The following is a 26,319-nucleotide window of genomic DNA, read 5'->3' on the forward strand; positions in this document are numbered from 1 at the left end:
TTATCCTGCTCACCAAAATTAGACAGTTTTGGAAATACTTTGCCTATTGGTGAGCCTTAATTTCATTTGGTGTATTGAGACGTGCAGGATTTGTTGTTGAATGTCTTCATCATGCTCTGTCTCAAAGTTTCCGGTTGCAGCTGGTGGTGTACTGGTGTGGAGGTATTTTCTTAGCGCACTTTGGGTCTCTTACTACTAACTATTCATCATTTAAATGCCATTTAAGTGCCACCTGAATAGTGTTGCTATTGTTACCACAATCTATCTATCTTCTGATTCCTAATTTCAGAATAATGTACCATTTCACAAACCTTAAATCATCTATCAGGTATGGTGGTGGAGGAATGCTAATGTGGGCTTGTTTTTTTATACATTTCAATTGTGAAGTTGACCAAGAACTCATCCTTTTTTGAAGAAAACCCAAGCCAACGCCAAACAGCCAGAATCAATCAGATATACATTGTGGAAAATATACAGAATATGAGCTTTACATCCTATCAACCACTTCCTTCAGAGGTTTGTTTCAAACCTTAAAAAGAAGTATATATCTTAAATATTGTTCTGATATTCATTTCATAATAAGGTAAAAAAAAATTAAATAAAATCAAGGATAGAACACTGGAAAAAAACATATTTCTGTCAATTCTACCATTTCATTAACCTGATTGAAACTTGTTTTACCCTTCTTTTAATTAAAAATCTGCTATTTTTCCGTTTTCATTTAAGGCTGCTAACCTGAAATGCAATTGTATTTTTCTGCTGTTATGAATTTTGTTATAAAACAGTTTTTAATTTAAAAAACAATTTAATTGTACTTGAACAATAGAATTTCGAATTACCCAGTCAAAAACACGGGCGTGTTCCCCGTCAATATGAAATAACCAATAGTAAATCAATCGATATACCTATGAGGCGGGTGTTGTCGCAGAATATCCAATCAAATTGCTACAAATTATGACCTACATCGCTTCCATCAAATCAGCAAATTATTTTGAGATAATGAGGGCGGAGCCTCGTTCAAATCTAGCCAATCATTGGCCACGGCTGATGACAAATAAGGAAACCTATTTGGCAAATTGCAAACGACAGAAAAAATAAAACTGTGCTGTAAAAAATCCGCTTTCACTGGGATTTCCAGACATGTTTGACTGTGAGGGCTCACTATCAGGTTTAATGTAAGAAACCGATGCAGACAGAACGAAGCCCCCGGTCTCCGCCCTCCTCTGTCTCTCCGCCCTTGGACTCTTGAAAAAGATGCATCAAGTTATACATATCAGAGACGTTACCGGATGTGACTTTGCAAAATAAGAGTCAATAAATCATATGTGACCCAAAGATACCAAACAGATACGAAACAAATGTGCAAACTATATGTAGAGTGTGTTATTGTGTCTTTTATACATATATTTTATTCAATATTACGAATACATTAGCTTCTTTAATTGACGCAGGAGACATTGACCTTTACTTTTAGCGGAAGTTGTTTGGGACGTACGTGAAGCTGAGGCTTTAAGACTCGGCCAGACTTCACTAGGGTGATCTCATTATAGGTCCCATAACACTGGGTTGCCTACATCTTATTGTCCTACAGAGACGTCAACAGGTATTCTTTTCATGTCAATTTAATCCTCCACGTCGACCCGCAGTCCATTTTTTCTGTGTCGGTGTGTTTGAGCTGCTGTGGCGGAGAAGTGCGTTGTTCGGCCTGGCTGTGTTGGCGCGGATGGACGGTTAGCTCCTAGCCGTTTCTAGGCAGCTAATGGACGTTAAGAACCATCAGCAGGCTCTCATTGGGAGTACTTTCTATGCATAATATTTTTTCACTCTGTACAAGGCATTAGTAGAGTCACATTGTTTATATTGAATTAACATTATGAATGTTACTGGTGAGGCGCTTTAAACCAGAACCTCCGGGATAAGTAACGGAGCAACGGCTGTTGCTAAGGTAGCTAGTTATCATTGTGCTGGTTTAAATTAAACGGCTCCATAATATTCTAACATTTTCTTAGCTTGAATATATTGCTTTTTTAAACGAGGGTCACGGGTAACTAGCTTCTGACAGGGCTGTTGTTTGGGGTTTTCGGTGGGTTTTCGGGTGCAGCCATGTTTCTGGGTTAGCTTTGCTTGGGGATTTGAATGAATTCATTTGCAATTCAATGACGCTGAACCAAACAAGGAGAGTAAACCTCAAGTTTAGACATTTCTGGATCCTCCCTAATTTAAATATGACTGACTTAATTCTTCTCTACCTTTACCATCGTTTAGTGTTCTCTAGGTGATGCATTAATATAACATTATCCGTGGCATTAGTAATGCTGTTATCCTTCTTGCGTTTATGCGCTTTTACTGTTGTTTGTCTGAATTAATAATGAGATGTTGGTGGATGCACTATGATCCCCATGACTACCTGTCCTACAAGTTGTAGGTGTTTCCCTCGATGCCACACATCTGACTGAAATGAACAGGCCTCTGCAGAGCCTGATTGCATGCAGAAGAGATGCACTGAAGTATTTTATTGTTGCGATATCCAATGATAATGTTGCCGTTTTATTTTTGTCTAATTGTAGTTTCTAATTCGGGAAATGCCTAAAAGGCGATTCCTCTTGATTCTTCAGTACCGTGACCGTTTTTTAGACTTCATTATATTATTTTACTCCATGAACAGAATCATTGAAACAAATTTGTGAAACTTATTAAATACAAGCATACTTTATTGCTCCCAAAGGGAAATTAACATTTATTCACAACATTTTGTATATTTTGCCATTAGAGGAGAATAGTCTAGTCCAAGTTTGAAGAGTCTTGAGTGTTGTAGTTTCTGTAATTTTCTTAAGCTCTGTGGTTCTCTGGGTACTCTGGTTGGAGAAAAGAACCCCCTACACAAGGTTCCTAGTTTTGTGAGTTTAACACATTTGTGTTTGTGCGTTTCCTGTACGGTGGACTCTGAGCTGAAGGCATTTTCATCCCGTTTGCCCAGCTGGTTTGGATCAATGTGAAATATGAGCCTCCAGCTATTCCTTTAATGTGCTTTGAACCATCGCTGCACTTTATGGACTCTTATTGAAATAAAGTGGAACTGTCTTTCAGCATTTTTTCCCTGAGTCTTCCCTACTTCATTTTCCTTTGACTATAACCTTTTTAAGATTAATTTGATCTAACTTCCAGTCTCTGACTTGATCAGTTTGTTTGTTTTTTTAGCCTTTCTCTGTTGAATTTTCTGTTTGTGTTTCATTAAATTTGAAATAAACCATGCTGTTCTTAAACTGGATTTTACATAAATGTCCAACACTTGAGTACATTTGGCATGAGGAGTAAGAAATATTTCATTCTAGAAAGAAAACCCAAATTACTCTGCATCAGCAGAAAGGCTGATAAAATGATTAAAGTTTAAATGTATGATGATAATGCTACTATTTTAATGTCTTGTTTTCAGCTAAGTAACTCTAGGGGAAGCCCAGTCCCCGACCAGTAGCCATGGGGGACGATAGCGAGTGGATGAAGCTTCCCATCGACCAGAAATGTGAACATAAGGTGAGAAACTGGCCGACTGTCCTCGGTTAGAGGTGGTCGTATTTCAATCTGCTTGAATTTTTAATTTCTTAAACGTTGATTACTCCTTTTTTCAGTCAGTCTCAGACAAAAGATGCTTTTATTTTGTTATCGTGACACAAATTGTGCCTTTTATGTCTTCACAGCCAAACATGATATTAAAATCTTACCAGATTTTATGTTTATGAACATAGACTGATGCTCACATGGCTGTTGACATGTTTTGTCTGTTTTGGACTTGGTAGAGTTCTGGTTCATGGGAAAATAGCAGAACAATGCAGTGAAAGAAGATTTATAGGCACATGGCCATATTTTGTCATAAACTCTGGCAGAGTTTCTGAAATCATTTCAGCAATAATCAAGCATCTATTCTTTTGTAAACAATTTGTGTATTGAAACTTGGTCTCGTCATCTAAGTTTCAATTCACAGTTGATTAGCTGTATGAAAGAAACGATAGTTTTGGCTCTTGACTGCAGCTTGGAGACTCGAGGAAAGCAATTAAATCTGAAAATGAGCTGCAAATGGGTTTTAGGAACAGGTCAAACTATCGGGATCAGATCAGACGGACTTAAAACCCAACCTGAGCCTCATCCTGCAGACATCGGGGGTTCAGCTTCAGTCTCTCTGCATGATTAGCTTCCTTTAGATTTTCTTACTCTGTTTGTTTGGATCCTGATGAGGCTTTGCATTCAGGATTAGACTAATACAGTCTTAGTGCAACCTCTAATCCATGGCCACAGACATGACATGGGTCCCAATATTGTTTGGTAAATAGAAACAAACAGGATCAATCTACCTCTGGTCAGCCATAATGTTATATTTTAAAGTTTAAAATATCTAGAGCAGGAGTTTATATTTTGCATTTTTTATCTATTTTCTCCACTACTTAGTAGAAATGTAAACAAGCTTAACGTGTTTTTTTTCTTTTGTGACTTGAGGCTATAATGGCTTCAGCAAACTAATCAGCTGTTTCTGCTCTGAGATCATATCACTGCATAATATCCCAAATAGTTTTTTTTCCCCTCTCCCACACCCTGTATGGTCGGGGTTATTTTGTTTTTAATCGGGTAAAGGAAAGTCCTGATATTTTTTCTGAGCCATAAAAACAAGCAGCCTTATTATGCTGCTTTTAACCAGTTGGTTAAAATGCAGCAGGAGACGCTGTTCTCGGTCATCTAGTCATTAAAGATTAACAAAAGTGGTGATTTTTATTTATTTTTTTCTTGTTTGGTGTGAATCATCTTTTCCCTCCACCTCCTGACTCATTCAGGTGTGGAAAGCTAGACTGAACGGTTATGAAGAAGCTCTGAAGTTGTTCCAGAAGATAGAGGATGAGAAGAGTCCGGAGTGGGGGAAGTACCTGGGACTAATCAAGAAGTTTGTCACGGACTCGAATGCGGTGGCTCAGCTCAAAGGCCTGGAAGCTGCCTTGGCCTTTATTGAGAATGCTCATGTGGCTGGCAAGTAAGTTCTGTTCACAGCTGGAGGTTTACCCACAAGTTTAACATTTGGTGTTATTTTTATAGCAGGTCTTTAAATGATGGAGGAGGTTCAGTGGAGACTCTGATCTGCTCTGTCTCTGTGCTGCAGGACGACGGGCGAGGTTGTGTCAGGCGTCGTCACTAAGGTGTTCAACCAGCCGAAGGCGCGAGCCAAAGAGCTGGGCATGGACATCTGCCTGATGTACATTGAGATAGAGAAGAACGAGGTGGTTCAGGATGAGCTGCTCAAAGGACTGGACAACAAGAACCCCAAGATAGTGGTGGCGTGCATCGAGACGCTCAGGAAGGCTCTGAGGTCGGTGGCTGCTCGATTATTTTCTGTTATTGATGTTTTAATTTGCATCAAATCAATTATTTCTCACAGTTTCCTGTAGAACAAATTCCTTATAAAGTTTTGTATAATCTGAGCTAGTGGGAGCCTGTAGATATTAAACAGAAGGGGCCCCAGAATGGAGCTTTGGGGAACCCCGCATGAGATTTGTTTTATAAAATGGATTTGCAACTTTGAGGGATTTTCACGACCACAGCAGCTTTTCACAAGAAAACAACTCCTGAGTTATTGGTACACTAAACTAATAGTTGGGTTTGGGATAAAATGGCAAGTAAGGGGCTTTACACAACATGTCAGGTTCTGCACTGACTTCCATCTGAAAAGCGCCAACTAAGAGAAGTTGTTTCACTAAGAGACTCTGATTGGTTCTTTGTTCCCTTCATTGCTTCCCCCAGTGAGTTTGGATCAAAAATAGTGACCCTGAAGCCAGTAGTGAAAGTTTTACCCAAACAGTTTGAGTCCAGAGAGAAGGCTGTGAGGGATGAGTCCAAGTTGCTTGCTGTAGAAATCTACAAGTGGATCAGAGATGCTCTGAGGCCGCCGCTGCAGAACATCAACTCTGTACAGGTGGGACTTGATCAGCTTCCTCAGAGTACAAACGGAGCGCTGCTGAATTCAGCTGGATGAGTGTTTGCTTGTTTTCTCTCTGCAGCTCAAAGAGCTGGAGGAGGAGTGGGTGAAGCTGCCCCCCTCGCCTCCCAAGCAGACCCGGTTCCTGCGCTCCCAGCAGGACCTGAAGGCAAAGTTCGAACAGCAACAAGCTCAAGGAGGAGAGCAGTCTGATGGTAAGCCCGGCTCATCTCTGACCTGTTTTATAGTTTGCTCTTTGTTACTGGGCAGTCTCAGACTCCTCTGCTCGTCTCCCAGGAGACGAAGAAGAAGAAACTGCAGCAGCTGTGGATCCGTACGATCTGCTGGAACCTGTGGAGATTCTGTCAAAGATGCCCAAAGACTTCTACGAGAAAATTGTGAGTTTTTCAAAACACTTTTAAATTCAGTCAGGGTTGTCAAACCCAGCCTGAGACTTTCTGATCCAAAACACAACAAACAGTCCAAATCTCAGCCTCTGCTGAAACTCATGACTGTTTCATAATGGCACTTAATTAATGATTACCAAGTTTATTTATGGTTTCCAGTGAGGTACAAAGTAAAGACAGCAGAATAATTGACATGGTTTACAGTGTTACCACCAGCTTACAGCCAAAACTGGGCCAGAATACACCCATCTACAAAGACAAATACACACGTCCAAGAAGCCGTCCAAATGTCAACATCCAGTCCAACATGTTCAAAAGAAATCCAGTTGGGAGTGAAACCTGCTCAATCTGGCAACACTGCTTTCAGTAGAAATGATGAGTAGCAGCTGCTGGAATAACCAAGCTTCACATATGACGGCATTAAATCACAGAAAGCAGCCTGGTTCCACTCGTAAACATCTCTAACGATGCAGTTTGTATTGATAATCTGTGAACGCTGTGAGAATAATAATCCTGGGCTTTTATTTCTGCAGGAAGCTAAAAAGTGGCAGGAGAGGAAAGAAGCTCTTGAAGCTGTTGAAGCTCTGACCAAGAACCCCAAACTGGAGAACGGCGACTATGGAGACCTGGTCCGCGCACTGAAGAAGGTGCAAATATTAATTAATAAAATGTTTCTCAAGTCATTTAAAAACAGATCTGTAGAAACTGTTCAGAATGACATTTCTAAAGCATTTAGTTGGGTGAACCTGATATTTGAACCGTAAAGATCTGCTGGCTGTCTGAGAGAAGAGACGACTCTTCAGTCTTTCTGATTTGACCGATGGGAGTCGAGTTGGAGCTGATGTGGTTTCTCTGCTCCAGGTTGTGGGGAAAGACGCCAACGTGATGCTGGTTTCCATGGCGGCCAAATGTCTGGCTGGACTGGCCTCTGGTCTCAGGAAGAAGTTTGGGACGTATGCAGGACAAGTAAGGGTTATTGGACGTTCTTCCCTCAAATCCTCCAGATTCTTTTACTTTAAATGAAGGAAGTATGTAAGAAGACGGAGACCCGTGAATCAAACGGCTTCCCTCACAGATTTATTTATTTTTTTACAGGTTGTTCCAACTATCCTAGAGAAGTTCAAGGAGAAGAAGCTGCAGGTCGTCCAGTCCCTGCAGGAGGCCATTGATGCCATTTTCCTCACTGTGAGTACAATATGCACTTTTCTTTTGCTGTTGTAGACTACAATCTATAACATGTAAGGAAAAACTACAAAAAAGGGATGCAGGCTGAATTTATTCATTTTATTTGTAATTATTCATTTTTTTCATATTGATTTCAGAGCCATGAAATCATTTAATGTGTGAGCAGTTACCATGGTAACCATACTTTAATGTAGCTTATGACGTGAATCAGTTTTAAAAAAAATTCTGCATCATGATTTTCTTCAGCTTTGCCCTTACTGAGCTTCTTTCTGTCTGGATGAACGGCTCACTTCCTGTCTGGCAGACATGATGAAGCGTTTTCTCTCTGGATTGATTTAATTTTAATCATTTTTTTACTAACTTACTTTGAATCCACTTCCTGTTTACAGACCGTTATCCACCGAGCGCTCTGCTGATGCTGCAGCTCCTAATGTGTTTCAGTAGTGCTGAGACGACTGATACTTTTAATTTTTTCTTCCCCAGACGACTCTGCAGAACCTTTCGGAGGACATCCTGGGTGTGATGGACAATAAGAACCCATCCATTAAGCAGCAGGCGTCTCTGTTTCTGGCCCGATCTTTCCGACACTGCACGCAGGCCACGCTGCCGAAAAGCGTCCTCAAGCCGTTCTGTGCCGCCCTCATCAAGGTTTGTCCTCTGATGCGTCAACAAGCTGAAGACATGCCTGTTGGTCATCGTAAAAACTGATCATTCCTGCTTTATCAACCACAGCAAGTGAACGACTCGGCCCCTGAGGTCCGTGACGCGGCCTTCGAAGCTCTGGGGACGGCCATGAAGGTGGTTGGGGAAAAGGCTGTGAACCCTTTCCTTGCCGACTTGGACAAACTCAAACTCGATAAGGTGAAGAGTAGAACCGGAGATTCCTCCTCAGGCGCTGATGCCGTCAAACGCTGACTTTATTTCTGTTTCTCTAACAGATCAAGGAGTGTGCTGACAAAGTGGAGCTTCCTGGAGGTAAAAAAGGAGCAGCAGGAGGAGGATCAGCATCAGGTGACAAGAAGCCAGCAGCTAAAGCTCCTCCTGCAGCCGAAGCCCCTCCCAAATCCTCGGCGCCGCCGAAGAAGAGCCAAACCGCATCAGCCAACAAGGTACGCACAGAACGAAACCCCAACGGTTCCCATAAATGATCCAGAGTTGCTAAACGTTTTGTTTTCTGCAGCCGTCAGCTGGTCCGGCCAAAAAAGGGAAACCAGCATCAGCAGCTGGAGGGAAAGCCAAGAAGACCTCAGACAGCAAAGAAACCACAGAAGCCGAAATATCTGTAAGTTCACAAGCAGAATGACTTAAATCAGAGCGAGTTTTTACTGACCGGGTCTGGAGGCACAGAAACGACGACGACATGAAGAGATAAAAACTGAGACGTTTATTTTTAGAGCACAGTTCAGGAACAAGGAATTATTTACTTTACACCACTAAACACCAAACGGTAACTGATTATGAAACAAGCAATAAACATTAAATTTAATCTAATACCACCATCAATCATCAGATATATTGATCAATGATCCAGTTATTAGTTAGATGTAACTCTAACCAGGACGGTTTTCAGCCTTTATTTAAAGGAACTCGGTGTTTTGGCAGGTTTTCAGTTTTCTGGAAGTTGAATTTATTGCAATAAAATCACTTACGCTAATGTTGTTGGATTAATTGCAGCTTTAGCTTTCAGTCTGAGAATATTATAGAATCCTTAAATCTGCGTTAAACTCTTTCTTAACGGAGATCAGATTAGATGGCATTAAGTTTTAGTTTCTGATGGTTTGCTGCTGTTTTCAGCCTGAAGCGTGCGAGGAGCTGGCAGCAGCAGTTCTTCCTGCTACGTGTCTGCAGCAGCTGGACTCGGGCAACTGGAAGGAGAGGCTGGCCAGTATGGAGGAGTTCCAGAGGGTAAAGTGTCCCAGTTTACTCTGAAACCTTTGACTTCCAGCAGCCACCGGTCTCTGTGCAGCTGAGCAGAAGATTTATCTCGGATTCCTGTCTGCAGGCTGTGGAGACCATGGACAAGGCGGTGATGCCGTGCCAGGCGTTGGTTCGGATGCTGGCAAAGAAACCGGGTTGGAAGGAGACGAACTTTCAGGTACACTGCTGGAATCCAACAAGCCAAAGCTCAGTGGCGTTCTGGTCCCTGAACGCTGAGCTTCTGGGAGACGACACGCCCAGATCTGTTTCTGTGCCGTTGACGACGGCTAAAGGGAACGATGAGATTTATCACGGCTGACTGAGAAACACAGGAGGGCGGTGCGCTTGTAAACTCATCTGTCTGAACAGTTGGTATGTTTTTGAAAGAAACTGGAATCCAGTTTAATGTTTCAGTAAATCACATAAGGAATATTAAAAAATACACTAGGTAGTTTGATGCAATTGCATAGTTTTACTTTTTTTTTTTTTTTTAACCCTCTTGGCTCATCACAGATTTTCTTTTTTTTTTTTAAGTCACGAATGCTGTTGTAGGATTAACAACTTTTTAGGGACATTAAGGCATGTTTACATGCAAAAACTATATTTAGATATTTAAAAATGTCCCACTTCACATTGGGAGATTTTAACTGATGCCTAAATGCCAGCGATGTGTTCAGCCATAGACTAACCTAAAGAAATAACATTTAAATAACGTTTTGATGCTCTGCAGACTGAGTCAGGTTGGTTCAACTACAGAACAAAAAATGAGACGTCATACCTTCATACGTGTTTGACAGTAAATTAATTCCTTTTCTTTGTTGGAGACACAAATCCATTGGTTTGTTGTTGATTTTATGAATATTCTGGGTTTGATGGCTGATATTTTGCAGAATAAGTTCAAAGGTTGGTGGTGAATAAAAAGGTTGACTGTTTTTAACCGATTCGTTCTCTGAAGCCACTCCTGACCTTTTTAAATAAACTTTAACCGTTACTGATAATATTATTCATATGAGCGACGCCATCATGAAGCCAAACAAGTTTAAACGTTTTAACTTGAGTTTTCCTGAAGGTTCAGACTAAATCCACCCCACACAGCGTTTTCAGTTTCTAACGCTCTGACGTCCTGCAGGTGATGCAGATGAAGCTGCACATCGTGGCTCTGGTGGCTCAGAGAGGACAGTTCTCAAAGACGTCGGCCTCCGTGGTTTTAGACGGTCTGGTGGATAAGATCGGAGACGTGAAGTGCGGCGGCAACGCCAAGTCGGCTCTGACGGCGATCGGAGAGACGTGCTCGTTGCCGTGGACAGCAGAGCAGGTGAACCCGCTAAACGTCAGCGAAGTCGACAGAACTGACTGTGCGGTTTTAACACAGTTTGTTCGCACCTCAGGTCGTCTCCTTGGCGTTTGCGCAGAAGAACCCCAAAAACCAGGCGGAGACGCTCAACTGGCTGGCGAACGCCATGAAGGAGTTTGGATTTGCTGGGTAGGTTTTCCTCGGAGGCAACAGCGTTCCTAGTTAAATCTTCCCACATGAAGTAAATGCATCTTTTTCATGCATTTTTAAAATGCATAAAAGGCTTAAATTAAAAATCTGCAGAATGTGCCCATTTTTAAAATCCAGTTTATCGCCAGAATAATCAATTAGTCAGCAACTGTTTAATTGCAGCCCTTATGAAATGGCTGTAAAATTGTTAAAACTACACGCACATGTAAAATGTTAAAGTAACTTGACTAATTTAATCCCTGTAATGAAATAAATTGTTTTAAAATCTGAAATGTTTTCATGATGGTGTAATGTTAACCCTTTCCTGCCTGCTGTGCAGCATCAAAGTGAAAGGCTTCATCAACAACGTGAAGACTGCTCTGGGAGCGACGAACCCCGCCGTGCGGACGGCAGCCATCGCCCTGCTGGGGGTCATGTACCTGTACATGGGACAGCCGCTGCGCATGTTCTTCGAAGACGAGAAGCCGGCTCTCCTCGCACAGATAGATGCCGAGTTCGAGAAGGTACCAGACCGTTAGACGTGACCCGAACCACGCAGGAGCCTCGGGTTTTCCCTCCGCTCCGTCGCAGTCCGAACGTTAACGACAGAAAACGGCTCTCTCCCTCACAGATGCAGGGTCAGTCGCCTCCGGCTCCCATCAGATCCACCAAGAAGACGGCGGAGGAAGAGGGAGACGAGGGGGGGGAGCAGGATGAGGATGGAGGAGCGGGGCAGGACATCATGGACCTGCTGCCCCGAACTGATATCAGGTCGGTTCTGCAACACCATAATGAAATGAGTGGGAAAGAAAAGTCTGGAAATCACTTTAAATTCTAGAATCTGATTTCTAGAACTGTTCTGTAACTTCAGACTAAAATAATAAAGTTAGACTAGAAATGTGCATAAAGAGCAGAAACCCAGCAACACGACAAAAAATACCCAGAAATGACCTCTTCTGAGGTTTTGCCACCTGTAAATTAATCACAGTGGGGACGATGGTTTGACACATACAGCAGCTAAAAATGTATTTCTGCTCCTGTTCTGACCAGCATCATCACTGAACCATCGTCTCTAGAATAGATAAAAAATGACCAAGGTCAAAATAGTATTTTAATGATGGTAGAACCATCTCTACAAATGGTATTAAAGTTTGTCCTTGTCGTCTTTTTTTCCCAGAAAAGTGCATGAATATTATCAATGTGTGAACAACACTTCAGTCTCTTCACAGTCAGGAACCAGTTTTATTGTTTGAGATCTACAGGATTATTTTCAGGAGCAGCTGGGTTCATGACTTTGGCTAAAGGCCCGTTTCTTCTTCTTTGTTTCTTCTTCTTTGTTCCAATTCATTTTCAAAGTGACAAGATCACATCCGACCTGGTGTCTAAAATTGGAGACAAGAACTGGAAGATCAGGAAGGAGGGTCTGGATGAGGCTGCGGCCGTCATCTCTGAGGCCAAGTTCATCACGCCCAACATCGGGGAGCTTCCTCTGGCGCTGAAAGGGCGACTCAGCGACTCCAACAAGATCCTGGTGAGCTGGACTGCTCTGGGTTTGGCCTCTGGGTTAAACGTTATGACTGCAGTGATGACCGTCCTGTTTGTGGTCTGCAGGTCCAACAGACCCTGAGTATTCTGCAGCAGCTGGCTACAGCCATGGGACCTGGACTCAAGCAGCATGTGAAAGCTCTGGGGTTCCCTGTCATCACCGTTCTGGGAGACAGCAAGGTGCTCCACCTCCAATAGTTCAAACAGAATCTCCATGACAGAAAGCCTCATGTCCCTTCAGCAGTTACAGTTGGTCTGAGTTACGTCTGTCCATCTGCAGGTGAACCTGAGGACGGCTGCCATGGCAACGCTGCAGGCCTGGGTGGAGCAGACTGGGATGAAGGACTGGCTGGAGGGAGAGGATCTGTCCGAGGAGCTGAAGAGGGAGAATCCCTTCCTGCGTCAGGAGGTGCTCCGACTCCTCCGATGCTCCTCCTCACGGTGGGGGTGACGAAGATCAGACTCTAACCCGCTCTTCATCCTCAGGTGCTTGGCTGGCTAGCAGAGAAGCTGCCGACTCTCAGGTCGGTCCCCGCGGACCTGATGGTGTGCGTCCCGCAGCTGTTCACCTGCCTGGAGGACCGGAACGCCGACGTGAGGAAGAAAGCCCAGGACGCCCTGCCCACCTTCATGATGCACCTGGGCTACGACAAGATGAACAAAGCCACAGGAAAACTCAAAGTACAGAGCCGCCAGCGAGGTGGTCCCGGTGTTTGATTGGGACTGGTGGTTCCAACTGGGTTTGTTTATTTCTCCCCAGCCTGCCTCCAAGGATCAGGTGGTAGCCATGTTGGAAAAGGCCAGAGCAGTGATGCCGGCTAAACCTGCGGCGCCGGCCAAAACGGGAGGAAAAGGTTCTGCAGAGCAAAGCAGAGCTCCTTCAGGTGAGCTCACAGACAGTCGAGGATAATTTGGGACAAACCAAACTTGAACAAGATGTTGATAATTCAGATGTTTGCTTGTTGTGCAGCTTCCAGGACCAGCGAGGATTTCACAGATAAACCTGAAGCTAAGAAAGTCAGAGGAGGAGGAGGAGCTGCCAAGAAGGTACGTCTGTTTGGATCAGGGCTGCAGCTAGTTATTATTTTAGTAATTAATTGATTAATGAGATTTGAAAAAACTGCCACATTCTGCAGATTTTTCAATGAACCACATAAGCTTATTTTCTTTGTTACAAATACATTAAAATAAACAAATTGATTAATGTTTTGGATAAGAAAATGAATATTTTGTTGCCTAAAATGCAATAACAGCAAATTTTCTTTAGTGGATGTTTGATCATTTGGAGCAAAGGATGCAGCTGAAAATACTTAAGATATCAACAAGTGAAAAGTTTGACTCCTGCTTAACATCATCAGTTCATCGAAGGGTTTTTCTGTCCCCATTAACTTATAATTAGAAAAAGGCACTTAATTGGAGGAGAGTTTGCTTTTTATATACAAAATATGAACCGAGTGAAGCTTTAATCTGTTTATATTCTCTACCCTGAAGATTTTCCATCTCCTATTCCAATTGTATATATTTTTGTACAGTTTTAGCTTAATTACTGCTGAATATTTCAACAAACTGGCCGTTGAGTCCGTATTCTCCTGTTAATGATTAATCGATTACTAAATTAATTGACGATTATTTCAGTGACGGATTAATTAATTCCAGTTTAGATAAATTACTTTTTCCAAGTAATTCATCCAATTAAACTTTTTTCCTCATTTATTTATTTGATGAGAGAACAGATTCTCTTCAGTCCTTTCCATTAATTAGTCTAAGTTTTTAATATTTAGTCTCTTTTTTTTTGTTTTTGTTTTTTGCCCTCCTCCCCTCATGTGGTTCGTTTTGTGATGTTCATTTATTTTCACCCACCCAGCCTCCCTCTCCCACGGAGGAAGCTCCGCCTCCCTCCAATCAGAAGGAGTGTAATGGTAGCAAAAAGCCGCCCGTCAAAGGGAAGGCTGCTGCTGCTGCTGCTGCTGCTGCTGCTGCTGGCGGCCAACAGGTAGATGAACGCGGGCGGGCGTCCGGATGATCCCACTCTTTCCTGAATGCTGTCGGCTTGGCAGATGTTAACCTCCGCCTGGCTTCTCTCAGTCTAACTTCAGTCGCTAACGCAGCCTCAGGGCGTTCACTCAGCTGTGGAAATGACACACCTCGTGTGACGGCTTTCTAGCATTAATGTCTGTCTGTTAACCTGCACGGAAATCTCTCCATCATAACCCTCCTGGTAGCTCTGGTTTCTTCTTTCCCTCACCTTTCTGTCCAGTTCTCATTAAAACTTTGTTTTAGAAAACGTCTGGCTTCTGTTCGCTCACTGCGTCTGTCTGTCTGCGTCAATCAGGGTCCAGCTGGTAAGAAACCCGCCACTAAAGGCCTGAAGGATGATGAGGATAAGTCTGGGCCGATCTTCATCTTGGTCCCCAACGCCAAGGAGCAGAGGATCAAAGAGGAGAAGCAGCTGAAGGTATCTACAACTGCTGACTTTTGTAATTTATCAATGTTTTTAGAAAGCAAACCTTCTTTCTATACATACAAATTCAAATTACACAGCAGGATCAACTGAGAGTTTGTAAACAAAATGTTTAAGTCCAACCTTCTCAGTGTTTACATGACTAAAATCAGCCAACCTTAGTGAAAATATTAATTTACACTAAGGTAGGATTAACATGTCTCAAACACAGCTCATGCTGCCATCAGACTTTCTACGCCTGGAATGACAAACATCATTAAAAGTAATTGAAACAATTTCTTCAAACAAAACCTTGATGAAATTTATTTTTTTAAATATATTTTTTTCCAGTTGATGGATACATTTCTCATTACCTGGTGACTGTTTTTGCTATGAATCCAAAGCAGAAAAACATTAAATTTAATGTAAATTGTATCATTATTGCAACATTTACCATAAATATCACATATTGTATCTTTACATAAATCTCTGCTTTCAGCATCTCTGGCAGTAGAAAGAAAATCATGTTGAATTCTTTTTCTGTGGTTTTTGACTCGTTCTGTGATTATATTTTAATTTACCTTTTGATATGGTATTTAAAACTTTTTGGTTAAAACACGTTTGTTGTTCATGCAGATATTTTACTCGAGCAGTAATGGTGATACTTCATAATAAAATTACTAAAAAGTGTAGTAAAAGTACAGCCTCCTCCCCCACCAAGAATGATTCAAGTAAAAGTAACTAGTTGCCTCCAAAATCTGTGAACTTTCTGAACCAGAAAGTTTAGGGTAGCACATTTAGTCTTTAGTCCAGACTTGGGAATTCTGGGTAACTTGCCGCGTGTTAGCAATGCTAGCTTGAGCCTCAGGCTAGCCCTGCCAGCTGAAATCTGACGCTGAACCTCTGGGCTCCAGATTCTGAAGTGGAACTTCATCACCCCTCGGGACGAATACGTGGAGCAGCTGAAAACTCAGATGGCCGCCTGTTTCGCCAAGTGGCTGCTGGACGAGATGTTTCACTTCGACTTTCAGCGACAAGTGAAGGCCATCGGGGTCATGATCGAGGTAGGAGGCTGTCAGCGCCGCGGCTGCCATGAACTGGGTTCTGTTCCTAACCGATGGACCGTCTCTCTGGCTGACAGAGGCTGAACAGCGAGAGCGAGGCGACCGTCAGCTGCCTGGACCTGATCCTGAAGTGGATCACACTCCGCTTCTTTGAAACCAACACCACCATCCTGATGAAGGTGCTGGAGTATCTGAAGCTGCTGTTCACGATGCTGAACAGGGAGAACTACCACCTGACGGAGTATGAAGCCAACTCCTTCGTCCCCTACCTCATACTGAAGGTACACACACACACACACACACACACACCGTCAGTCAGGGGCTTAATGAACAGGGTAAATATTAGCATGAAAATGTCAAGTTTGTAACACCTGGAATATGTTAGCAGACAGTTGTTGCGCTCCACAGTCCTTTGTGTTTTCCACCCCTCCTGACCCTAATGGGGCCGGGACAGGTTCTGGTGCCCATCCTCAACCAGACATTTCGGGGGTACACCCTGGACAGGTCGCCAGCCCGTCTCATTCTGATTATATTCCTGCTTGTTTTTGGTTTTTGTGCTCATGTTGCTGTGAACGGCTCAGCTTGTCGTTCAGAGTGAGATGCTCATTGTTTCCCTTCAGGTCGGAGAGTCGAAGGATGTGGTTCGTAAAGATGTCCGGGTCATCCTCGGCATGCTGTGCAAAGTTTATCCAGCTTCCAAGCTCTTCCCGTTCCTCATGGAGGGAACCAAGTCCAAGAACTCCAAGCAGAGAGCTGGTAGGGCTTTTCCAAAAATTAAACCTGTACATGTCGCCTTGACGTAAACGTCTAGCCCAGGTCAGCCAACCTTTAGTTCTGTTTGCTCCTTCATGCTGAGTGTTTTGGTTTCCTCAGAGTGTTTGGAGGAGTTGGGCTGTCTGATCGAGGGCTACGGGATGAACGTGTGCCAGCCGACTGCGGCCAAATCCCTGAAGGAGATCGCCGTCCACATCGGAGACAGAGACACGTCCGTCCGAAACGCTGCCCTGAACACGGTGGTGGCCGTCTACAACGTCTGCGGGGACCAGGTCTACAAACTCATCGGAAATGTAAGAGACAAAAGAAATAAAGTTTGGAGCTGGAAGTTCCCTCCACAAAATCAGAGACTAATTTTATTTGGATTTTTTTCCAGCTGTCAGAGAAAGACATGAGCATGCTGGAGGAGCGGATCAAACGATCGGCGAAGAAGACGCCTGCGGCTCCGGCGAAGCAGAGCGCCGCCGAGAAGACGCAGCGGGAGCAGCCGACGAACCCCAACGCCACCTTCCTCCGCAAGCCAGCGCAGGAAGACCCCGGAAAGCTCAAGTAGGTCCCCGTTTTTTACTGGAAACCAGTAAAACATGCTCCAGTTATGAACGGAAATATAAAGTTTAAGATGCTTTACAAACTCACACTTGGATGAATCTGCACAAACTGACCACAAAATGATCAATATTTATCAGATTTCTTCCTTTAACCAGTAGAAACTGAGTAACTGTATGGACCACAGCAGTTTTATTTATATTTATCATGCATTCATATCACAACAGTGTTTAAATTATTATTGAAGGTACCCAATATGGACTCCGTCTGGGGAAAACAAGGCAAAGAAAAAGTTTATATAGATCAATCTGTCCACTGTCGCCCCCTGCAGGTTTGTTTTTGCAGAGCAGTTGGCATCTGCAGGTTGTTTCTCATAATTCACTCTATTGGTAATTTGGGAACTTATTCACCTGGTAAAGGGTTGCCAAGTATCGGGGGAAACTAAGGAACTAAAACATTTTATTTACATTTGATAAAGAAACAAACCCAGTTTTACACAAAATGTCAAAGTCTCTGCTTTTATCATTTAAATCCAATTTCAGTGTTTTTAATTAAAGTTTGCATATTTTATCTTGGAGGTGAATTATTGACATTATTCAGCTCTGGAAAAAATTAAGAGACCATTTAAAATGATCAGTTTCACTTTTTATAGGTATGTTTGAATAAAATTAACATATTTCTTCTGACATGTCTCTGAAATTCCAAGCATAAATTTTGTATTTGCAGAAAATGAGAAATCATCAAAATAATGAAAAAGATGCAGAACTTTCAGACCTTGAATAACGCAAAGAAAATCGAGTTCATATTCATTTAGAAACAACAACACTAACGTTTTAACTCAGGAAGAGTTCAGACATCAGTATTTGGTGGAATAACCAGGAGCTTTTCAATGTTCTCTCCTTTTTTCCCAAAGCTGTATATTTTTTCTATTTTGTGATCTCTAGTCTTTACAACCTAAAACTGGAAATTAAAGTATTTAATAGATGATTGTTAGAACCAAGTGATAAAGAGCCCGACTTTCTTGTTACATCCTTCATTTAAAATGTATCCATGTGTTTCTCTCTGACGTCTGTTTAAATGTTTGTGTGTGAGACTTTCTGACCTTTCCGGCCGTTTTCTCACCAGCATGCTGGCCGTTCCTCTTTTACCCGTCTGTGTTTAAATGTTTGCCAACATCTGATCTGTCCTCCTGCTCATCCTGGCCTCTGAGCCGCTGCATGCTGGGTTGCTCTCACAGTCGCACATCAGATCAGTGAGTCTGTGAAACCAACCTGCCTCTGGTCGTTTCTGTCTCCTAACCCTTCATCTTTCTTCCTGTGTGATCTGCTCTGCCTGCCTTCCTTTCCGGAGCAGAATAATGTATCGCACGTATAGGATGTGAGTACAACTCCTCCTCCTCCTCCTGCTTTCTGTGTCGTCACTGTAAATTCACCCTAATGCTCGTCATAAATCAGCCCAACAACCAAAAACCTGCTGAGTTCTGGTGAAGCACTGCACTAACTTGCTCATCCCTCCTCTTCCTCACTCGCCTGTTTATGTTTGAGAGAACCTGAGAATCGGATCAGGCCGGCTGCTTGGCGTCCAGTCAGCCGCTGAGTTGTGAACATTATTCCCAGCAGCAAAAGTGGAAAAGAATGTTCATTCTTACTAATGGATCATCTGATCCAGATTCTGCAGGCTGTTTGCAAACATTTTTACAGCGTTTCTCATCAAATTAGATGAAGATGTGAAGGAAATATTGGTTTAGTTCCTTCGCAGCCATAGTGTTTACTCCATGTTGAAACGCTGAGCCGTGTTCCTCGGCCTGGATGTTGGGAGGAGTTTACCTGACTTTAAAAAGTTTAGAAGCAAAATGAAAACCTGAAGCTGATGCTTTCATAAGTTTTAGGATCATTTGTGGCTCTAATATTGCTTGTTTAAATTTATTTCTGAAGAGGAAAAGATAAAAGTCTAAATTATTTTTTGATCTTTAGTCATAAAGTTTCTGAGCTGCTCCTGATCAGACTCGGATGTTAAAGACCAGCATGTAACAACTACTGACTTGGCAGATCAATTACTCTTTACTTGTTTTCTAAAAGTTGAGATAAAAACTGGAAACTCCTGAAGTTATTTAATTTCATCTAAAGCTTGTTTGGGTTTTTGTCCTATAACGTCGTTGACGTCCCGTTTCGCCTCCTTCGGCCTCTGATTCTGTTCATCTGTTATCCTTCACTTCCTGTGTTTAGATGAGCTAAAAGGTTCGTCTCAAGCTAACGGTGCTCATGATGATCCGTGGTGCTGCAGGTCAACGTCACTTTGTCAAATAAAAGACAGAATCATGTTGAATAGATTTGAGTTTAGATTTTTATGACGGATTGTCCTTAATCTAGGAAACGCTTCACAGCTGCTTGTGTCCATGTTCCCTCTGTGGTCTCTGTAGCTCATGAACTCCTGCGATCGGTTCGGCCATGTTGTTTTGTGAGGTCAGTGCTGCGAAGCTCCAGTTCAGACGGACCGACCCAACCTCAGCATCAACGACCTTTCCCGCTAAATTCAACATGAAATGTGACTTTTACGATGTGTAAAATTCACGGTTTCCACTCAGACCTGAAGTGGCCAAAATTTCCAGAAAAGGAAATTTAAAGTTTTAGGAAGAGAGACCTGCTTCGATGCTCTTACAGCTTCGCTGTTGTTGTGGCGTCATTACAAATTTGTCGATTTTCCATTAATGTCAAAAAACACTTTAGCAATCGCAGCGTTTCTAAGTGTCTTTACGCTCCAAGTCATTAAAACGTGGCGCCACCATCCTCCTGCCAGTAGCAACGTCTGGTGGTTGATCACTTTCACTCATGTGAAGTGAAAAAAGTGTTTTTAATGTTGGTTTTTATGCGGCTGAACAAAACCACTTCATCCTGGCTCAGAAAATGTCTTTATAAATTGTCACGTTTCCATAAAACAAATTTATTTTAGGAAGTTCAATTTGCACACGGTTTGGGTCATATATGTCAAATATCGCCCGACTCGGTTCAGAGCCGTAAACGTCTGAGGTGATTCAGTATGGAAGTCCAGACTGGAGCTAGGAGCACTGATCTCTACCCAGTAGAACTGACTGGTTCCTCTGCTGCCCGTCCAGTCAGTCCCGGCAGAATGCGCACAGCGACCATCCCTCCATCCCCAAGGAGTTCCAGCTGGACCTGGACATGATAGAACAGGACCAGCGGAGCGTGTGTGAGCTGCCGGACCTGGTCCAGCACCAGCTGGATGAGCTGCTGGAGCCCGTCATGATCCCGGAGCCCAAGTAAACGCACCGCCGTCCCCAAACGGAACCAGTCCGACTCAACCAGAAACGGCCTTAACGTTCCTGTGTTTCCTTCCAAGGATCCGCTCCATCTCTCCTCACTTTGACGACCTTCACAGCAGTACGGCCTCCACCATCAACTTCGTCATCTCTCAGGTGGCGAGCGGCGACATCGGCACCAGCATCCAGGCGCTGGCTCAGGTCCGGTCCACCTCCACTAACCGCTCTACATCACTTTTTACATGGTTGCATGTAAAATCTGAGAATCTGCCAATTTATTCACCTGATTTAGTATCAGAATAATCTGACTAAAATAATTAGTTGCAACCCATAAAAATAATTTATACTTCTGGAAAAATTAGTCTGAAAACGTCTGGACTCGTTCTGAAAATAGTCAGAACAGATCAGACTGAAACCTCATTATCCAAGAACGATTGTGTGCAAAAGATTAAAGATGTTGAATATTATAAAAAAAATTTAGTCCTGAGCAGTATTCACTGAATGCAGAGACGGCTATTTATTCATATCTTAAGTTTATTCATCAGTTTTTAAAATGCATTCTTCTGCCTTTGAGGACATTTATCAATATGGCCCAAAGTTTGACCTTCCTCATGACCTTCTCCTCTCAGATTGACGAGGTTCTGCGTCAGGAGGACAAGGCCGACGTCATGTCGGGTCACATCGACCAGCTGCTCATCGCCACCATCATGCAGCTGCGCCTCATCAACAGCACGCACCTTGCAGACGACCGCGTGGACAAGAAGGACCTCATCAAGCTGTACAGCTGCATCATGGGAAACATGATGTCTGTGAGTGAGCGCTCGGAGCGACGCCCTGCTGCTCGGTGACCTGCAGGCGACCTCTAACCCCGTTCTTCTCCCCTCAGCTGTTCTCCATGGAGACGCTGGCCCGCGAGGCGTCGATTGGCGTTCTGAAGGACCTGATGCACAGCCTGATCACGCTGATGCTGGACAGCCGAGTGGAGGACGTGGAGGACGGGACGCAGGTCATCCGCTCCGTCAACCTGCTGGTGATCCGAGTTCTGGAGCACTCCGACCACACCAACGTATTCAGGTGGGTAGAAACGGATCCGTCTCTCTGACTGGGTCAGAACTCTGCAGCCTTTATCTCTGAGTGTGTGTGTGTGTGCTGCTTCTAAAAACCACCCAGCTGTTTTTGGAAATCATGTTTTTTGGTGTCTGGAAAATGAACCATTTCAAAAACCTCCTAAATGTGACAACCAATAGGCGCTGCAACGTTACCTAGCAACCAAGCTGTACAATGGCTGCTGGAAAAGACTAGTGCTTTATTGTTGACTTACCATCCAGAGACCACTTTCTTGTTTTGTTGTTCAGGAGGCTCCACTTCTGCTTTTCAAAGATGTACGGTTTTATAATTCACATCTGAGTGTAAACTGAGTGGGGGCATGATTTCAAAGTGACAGAACTATAAAATAGCTTAACTCTCGTTATCCAAGTGATTTTGTGCAAAAATGTAATGAAAATGTTTTGTGTAGACCTTTCCTAACCTGCCCAGGGCAGCATGATGGATCACCTTTAAGATGTAGTTTGTGTTTGGACTGTTGAAATGGGGAGTTATAAACGTTTTTAGTGGAATCTGAAGTATTTGCATGTTTTAGCTTTTTGAGACTCCGGGGCTCGACTGCAGTTGGGTTGAGCTGAAGTTTAGAGCCACTAAAGGTCCAAACTCATCACAGCGAGTTGCAAACCCCCAGTTTGACCCGTTTCTCCCGTTCCCGCAGCGCTCTGCTGGTTCTGCTTCAGGACACGCTGGTCTCCAACGCCGGGTCTCTTAAAGTCTCTGAACTGGTGATGAAGGTGAGTGCCGGTTCCACTGCAGACCCGGCTCAATCGGTCGGCTCTGCTCCGCTCTAACCGTTTATCCTCCTCAGTGTCTGTGGAGGATGATCCGCTTGCTGCCAGAGAATATCAACAGCCTGAACCTGGACCGGATCCTGCTGGATGTCCACAACTTCATGAAGGTTTTCCCGAAAGAGAAGCTGAAGCAGCTGAAGACGGATGTTCCTCACCGGACCCTGAAGACCCTCTGCCACACGCTCTGCAGGCTCACCGGGGTCAAGGTAACCAGAGGTCACAGACCCGGGGGGAGACGTGTTATTCCTGCCGGTTTTGTTCTGATCATTCTCGTTTCTGGGCAGATTCTGGACCACCTGTCCATGATAGAAAACCGGAACGAGTCGGAGTTGGAGGCCTACCTGAGGCGAGTCGTCAAACACTCGGGGAACCTGTCAGGAACGAAGAGCGACCGCGGCAACGAGAAGAGCGCCCACGGGACGGTGAGCGACAAACTTCAGAGGCGGTTGGAGCTGAAGGCCTGATCCGTTCCTCTGGTCCTCAGATTCTACTTCCTGTTTTCCTTATTTCTGAAAGTCCTTCTGGACCCACAGATTTAGAAAAGATTCACTAAAGTTGTGAAGTATGAAGAATTTAGCAGGAAATGTAAAATAAAGACCTAGTGACAGAGCTGGCCGATAAATCGATTTTTGAAGATTTAATTTTTGGATTTTGCTTATTGCATTCCTTGGGTTTCCATAGTTCCAGAGCCGCCATCTTGTTTTACAGCTTTTATTTATTTGGACTTTAAGTTACTACGATGAAACATCAGGGCCATGCTACGATTCATTTTATTTTAATTACGAGAGTAAATTGTACGACAATAGTAATAAAAAAAGAAATATTAGGAGAATATAATAGTATTTTTATAAGAAATCCAACATGAAAAATAACTTTAAATGAGGAACGTTGAACATTTTGTGAAGTCATGCTCTGATACCAAGTTTAAAGAGAATACTTAATAATTAATATATCAATACTTGAGACATGGGAGTTTATTTTAACTAATTTCTGGATATTGATTTAAAAAGTCTTTAACACATTTCTAAAATTTTATAGGTGAAAAAAATCTGCACTTATCAATATTCAAGAATTATTGACTTAAAACGAGTTATTTCTTACTGAAAAGTTCATTGAAAGCTATTTTAAGTGTAATAAGATATTTAGTCTAGAAACCAGACCAAAATACTTGGTAAGATTTGATGTTTTCGCAGTGAGACGATTTTCCTGATCTTAAAAACTGGAAGGAACCAGATGTGAGACGTGGATCCAAACTGAAACCAGCATCAAAGTTTCTTCAATTCAGAAAGAAATGATGTCGTTACTCAGGTCTTCAGAGCCGTCGGTGATGCAGGAAGAATCTCCAGTAACAGTCAGTTGCAGCGTGTCTGAATAGGCCTCTGACTGAAGACTATTTCTGTATGACTGTCTGTTTCCAGACAGCAGAGACGATATTCGATTCAGAAATACTTTGATTCCAAAGGGGAATTAAATATTCCTCACTAGCATTTCCTGGATGACATCATCAGTTCAGACATGTGCAAAGATGATTATTTGCAGTTTGACTGTGGGGTTTTAGTTCCATCAGACCCAGGCTTTGACTGGTCCATAACTTGGGTTCTGGAGATAGTTGGGCTTTTAGATTCTGATTCTAGATGTTTCACCCTGCAGAGGTTAAAATGTGCTGAATAATTTGATGTCTGCTGTGCTGCAGGACGACCGCATGTCCAAGGCGAAGGTCAGCGACATCCTGTCCGAGATCTTCAAGAAGATCGGCTCCAAGGAGAACACTAAAGAGGTCCGGTTCTGCTCTGGCGCCGCCTCGTTGACCTTTGACTCCAGAGTTGATTGGTTGTTAATCTGAGGAAACCGTTTCCCCTCCAGGGCCTGACCGAGCTCTACGAGTACAAGCAGAAGTACTCCGACGCCGACCTGGAGCCGTTCCTCAGAAACACGTCGCAGTTCTTCCAGAGCTACGTGGAGCGAGGCCTGCGGGTCATCGAGTCGGAGCGCGAGGGAAAACCTCGGATCCAGAGCTCCACAGGTTCTTCTGGGTTTTTTACGTCTGCCAGCCTGGTGGGTTTGTGTGTGTGTTAACGTCGCTGTGTGCGTTTGCAGTGATTCCTCAGCACAACGTGGAGTCCAGCCTCAGCAGCAGCAACGAAGAGCTGAAACCCGCCGTTTACTACGAGAGGCTGAAGATCCTCCGGCAGAGACAAGGCCTGGAAAACACGACCAGGGTGAGTCCAAACATCCGCCGCCTGGTTCCGGTTCCATGATGCCGCTGGGGAAATTACCCATTTATTAAAAATTTTTATAAGATTTTGTTTGAGTTTGGAAAAAGTGGAAACTTTTTAGAAAAAAACTTGTAAATGTCAATTTTTTATTTATCTAATTGTGAAATTGCTCGGTCGCCATGGTAACCGCTCCCCTCTGACGGCGCAGGCTCTCAGCAGCGAGGACGAGCCTCCGCAGCGGCCAGCCATCTCCTCCCTGCTGTCCTCCAAGCCGTCCGTGGCCTCGTCCACCGACATGCTCCACAGCAAGCTGTCGCAGCTGAAGGAGTCCCGGGAGCTGTACCAGCAGGAGCACAACGCGCGCTCCGGATCGCCGACCCGCGCCCGCGCCGCCTCGCCCGCCACCGCCAACCTGGACGACCTGAAGAAGCGTCTGGAGCGGATCAAGAGCAAGCGGCAGTGAGGCGGTTCGACCGCTCCCCTCCCCCCGTCTCCCCGCTCCCAATGCACGGACAGGAGGAAGGCCGCGGCCTCCTCATCCTCACACGCAGCCTGACTCCGCCCACTGTGCCTGTGTGATGAAAACATTAAAGCAACACATCCAGAAACCCTGCAGCTGCTTCAGGCCGTCTGTATTATAACGCTGACCTGTCTCTAACCCGTCATCCGGCTGTAAATATCTAACCTCCTCCTCACAGCGCCCTCTGCAGGTGGGTTTAGGTTGCATCAGGCTGTAGATACTTCTAGTCCTCATAAGCTCATCTGTTCAGCAGCTGGCGCTGGTTCCGGTTCCAACCCGCCTGGCTCTCCTCCGTCGTTGTGGCTTGAAGAGCATGGCATGTCTGTGGCTGTTTTTATGTTGGTGTAAATACTTTGTTTTAATAAAACTGCAGTTTTCCCTGCATCACCTGTCAGGTGAGCCCGTCTCTCACCTGTTCGGCGACGGGATCAGATAACCCGGTTTTTGTATTTAATTCAGACGTCAGAACTGCAGTCATCTCTTTGTTGCCGTCATTGTATAATCCATTGTTGAAAACATCAATAAAAATCTTTTTTTAACAACAATTTATGGCGTTTTTATTCTGTTGAAAAACTTAAAAGCTCAGACTAAAACATTTAAAACACAGTTTTATAAACTGTTAGAAACTAGAAACTCCTGAAAAATATAAACCAAAGTATTTTTTTTTATCAGGCTGTTCATGCAACCGGTCTTAAAATCATGCATCTAAAATGTAAAAACACATTTTGTCTGTAAATGTTTTTTACTCGGGTCTCCTGAAGTGGCAGTTTAAAAAAAAAATTGTGTATTTGAAACTTTTAATGTTTACAAAATTGTATCATATTTTGAGGTTGAATGAAAAATTTGTACAATATGTCAATATTTTTTCCTAATCGATTGGTAAAATGATCATTGGTTGCAGCACTAGATGCCTGGATAGTTTGCGTTGGCATCAAGATTCATTTGCTTGAGTCATTCCAGCTGCTCATTCAGGTGAAAAGGTGTAAAACAGATTCAGGTTGGTTGCAGTTTGCAATGTCACCACTAGATGTCGCCAAACGTCACAGCCAACCATTGGAGACATTTATCACTGACCGTTTTTGAATTTGTTTTCTAAG

The 26,319-nt window shown here is 43.5% G+C and overlaps 1 protein-coding gene across 2 annotated transcripts; it reads left to right on the forward strand.

The window, feature by feature from the left end:
* Positions 1 to 1,508: 1,508 nt before the first annotated feature.
* Positions 1,509 to 25,767, forward strand: ckap5 (cytoskeleton associated protein 5). 2 transcript variants are annotated; one of them, XM_014973770.2, is made up of 44 exons: positions 1,509 to 1,603; positions 3,434 to 3,531; positions 4,821 to 5,014; positions 5,141 to 5,347; positions 5,779 to 5,950; positions 6,036 to 6,168; positions 6,251 to 6,351; positions 6,894 to 7,007; positions 7,222 to 7,326; positions 7,456 to 7,545; positions 8,029 to 8,193; positions 8,278 to 8,406; positions 8,484 to 8,654; positions 8,726 to 8,827; positions 9,340 to 9,450; positions 9,548 to 9,640; positions 10,592 to 10,777; positions 10,851 to 10,945; positions 11,286 to 11,469; positions 11,577 to 11,716; positions 12,302 to 12,476; positions 12,557 to 12,670; positions 12,771 to 12,899; positions 12,977 to 13,171; positions 13,251 to 13,374; positions 13,461 to 13,537; positions 14,355 to 14,483; positions 14,823 to 14,945; positions 15,845 to 15,994; positions 16,072 to 16,275; positions 16,615 to 16,750; positions 16,868 to 17,061; positions 17,145 to 17,317; positions 20,427 to 20,591; positions 20,672 to 20,792; positions 21,221 to 21,400; positions 21,478 to 21,665; positions 22,354 to 22,429; positions 22,504 to 22,692; positions 22,771 to 22,908; positions 24,180 to 24,263; positions 24,350 to 24,509; positions 24,584 to 24,705; positions 24,911 to 25,767. In XM_014973770.2, the coding sequence occupies exons 2-44, from the start codon at positions 3,475 to 3,477 to the stop codon at positions 25,163 to 25,165; spliced, it is 6,150 nt and encodes a 2,049-aa protein (XP_014829256.2). In that variant the 5' UTR covers positions 1,509 to 1,603; positions 3,434 to 3,474; the 3' UTR covers positions 25,166 to 25,767. The 2 variants fall into 2 exon arrangements, with proteins under 2 accessions (XP_014829256.2, XP_087862279.1); XM_088006153.1 differs by lacking the exon at positions 14,355 to 14,483.
* The last annotated feature ends 552 nt before the right edge of the window (positions 25,768 to 26,319 follow it).

Source organism: Poecilia mexicana, unplaced genomic scaffold (genome assembly GCF_051168715.1).
Source record: "Poecilia mexicana isolate PSO_F unplaced genomic scaffold, ASM5116871v1 scaffold_6, whole genome shotgun sequence".
Lineage (NCBI taxonomy): Eukaryota > Metazoa > Chordata > Actinopteri > Cyprinodontiformes > Poeciliidae > Poecilia > Poecilia mexicana.

What these genes read in the sequence shown, in the direction of transcription:
- ckap5 (XM_014973770.2), top strand. Translation starts at nt 3,475, where the DNA reads ATGGGGGACGATAGCGAGTGGATGAAGCTTCCCATCGACCAGAAATGT. An exon ending in AAGAGGAGAAGCAGCTGAAG is followed by an intron (nt 14,946 to 15,844) that starts GTATCTACAACT and finishes TCTGGGCTCCAG; the next exon opens with ATTCTGAAGTGGAACTTCAT. An exon ending in CCATCGGGGTCATGATCGAG is followed by an intron (nt 15,995 to 16,071) that starts GTAGGAGGCTGT and finishes TCTGGCTGACAG; the next exon opens with AGGCTGAACAGCGAGAGCGA.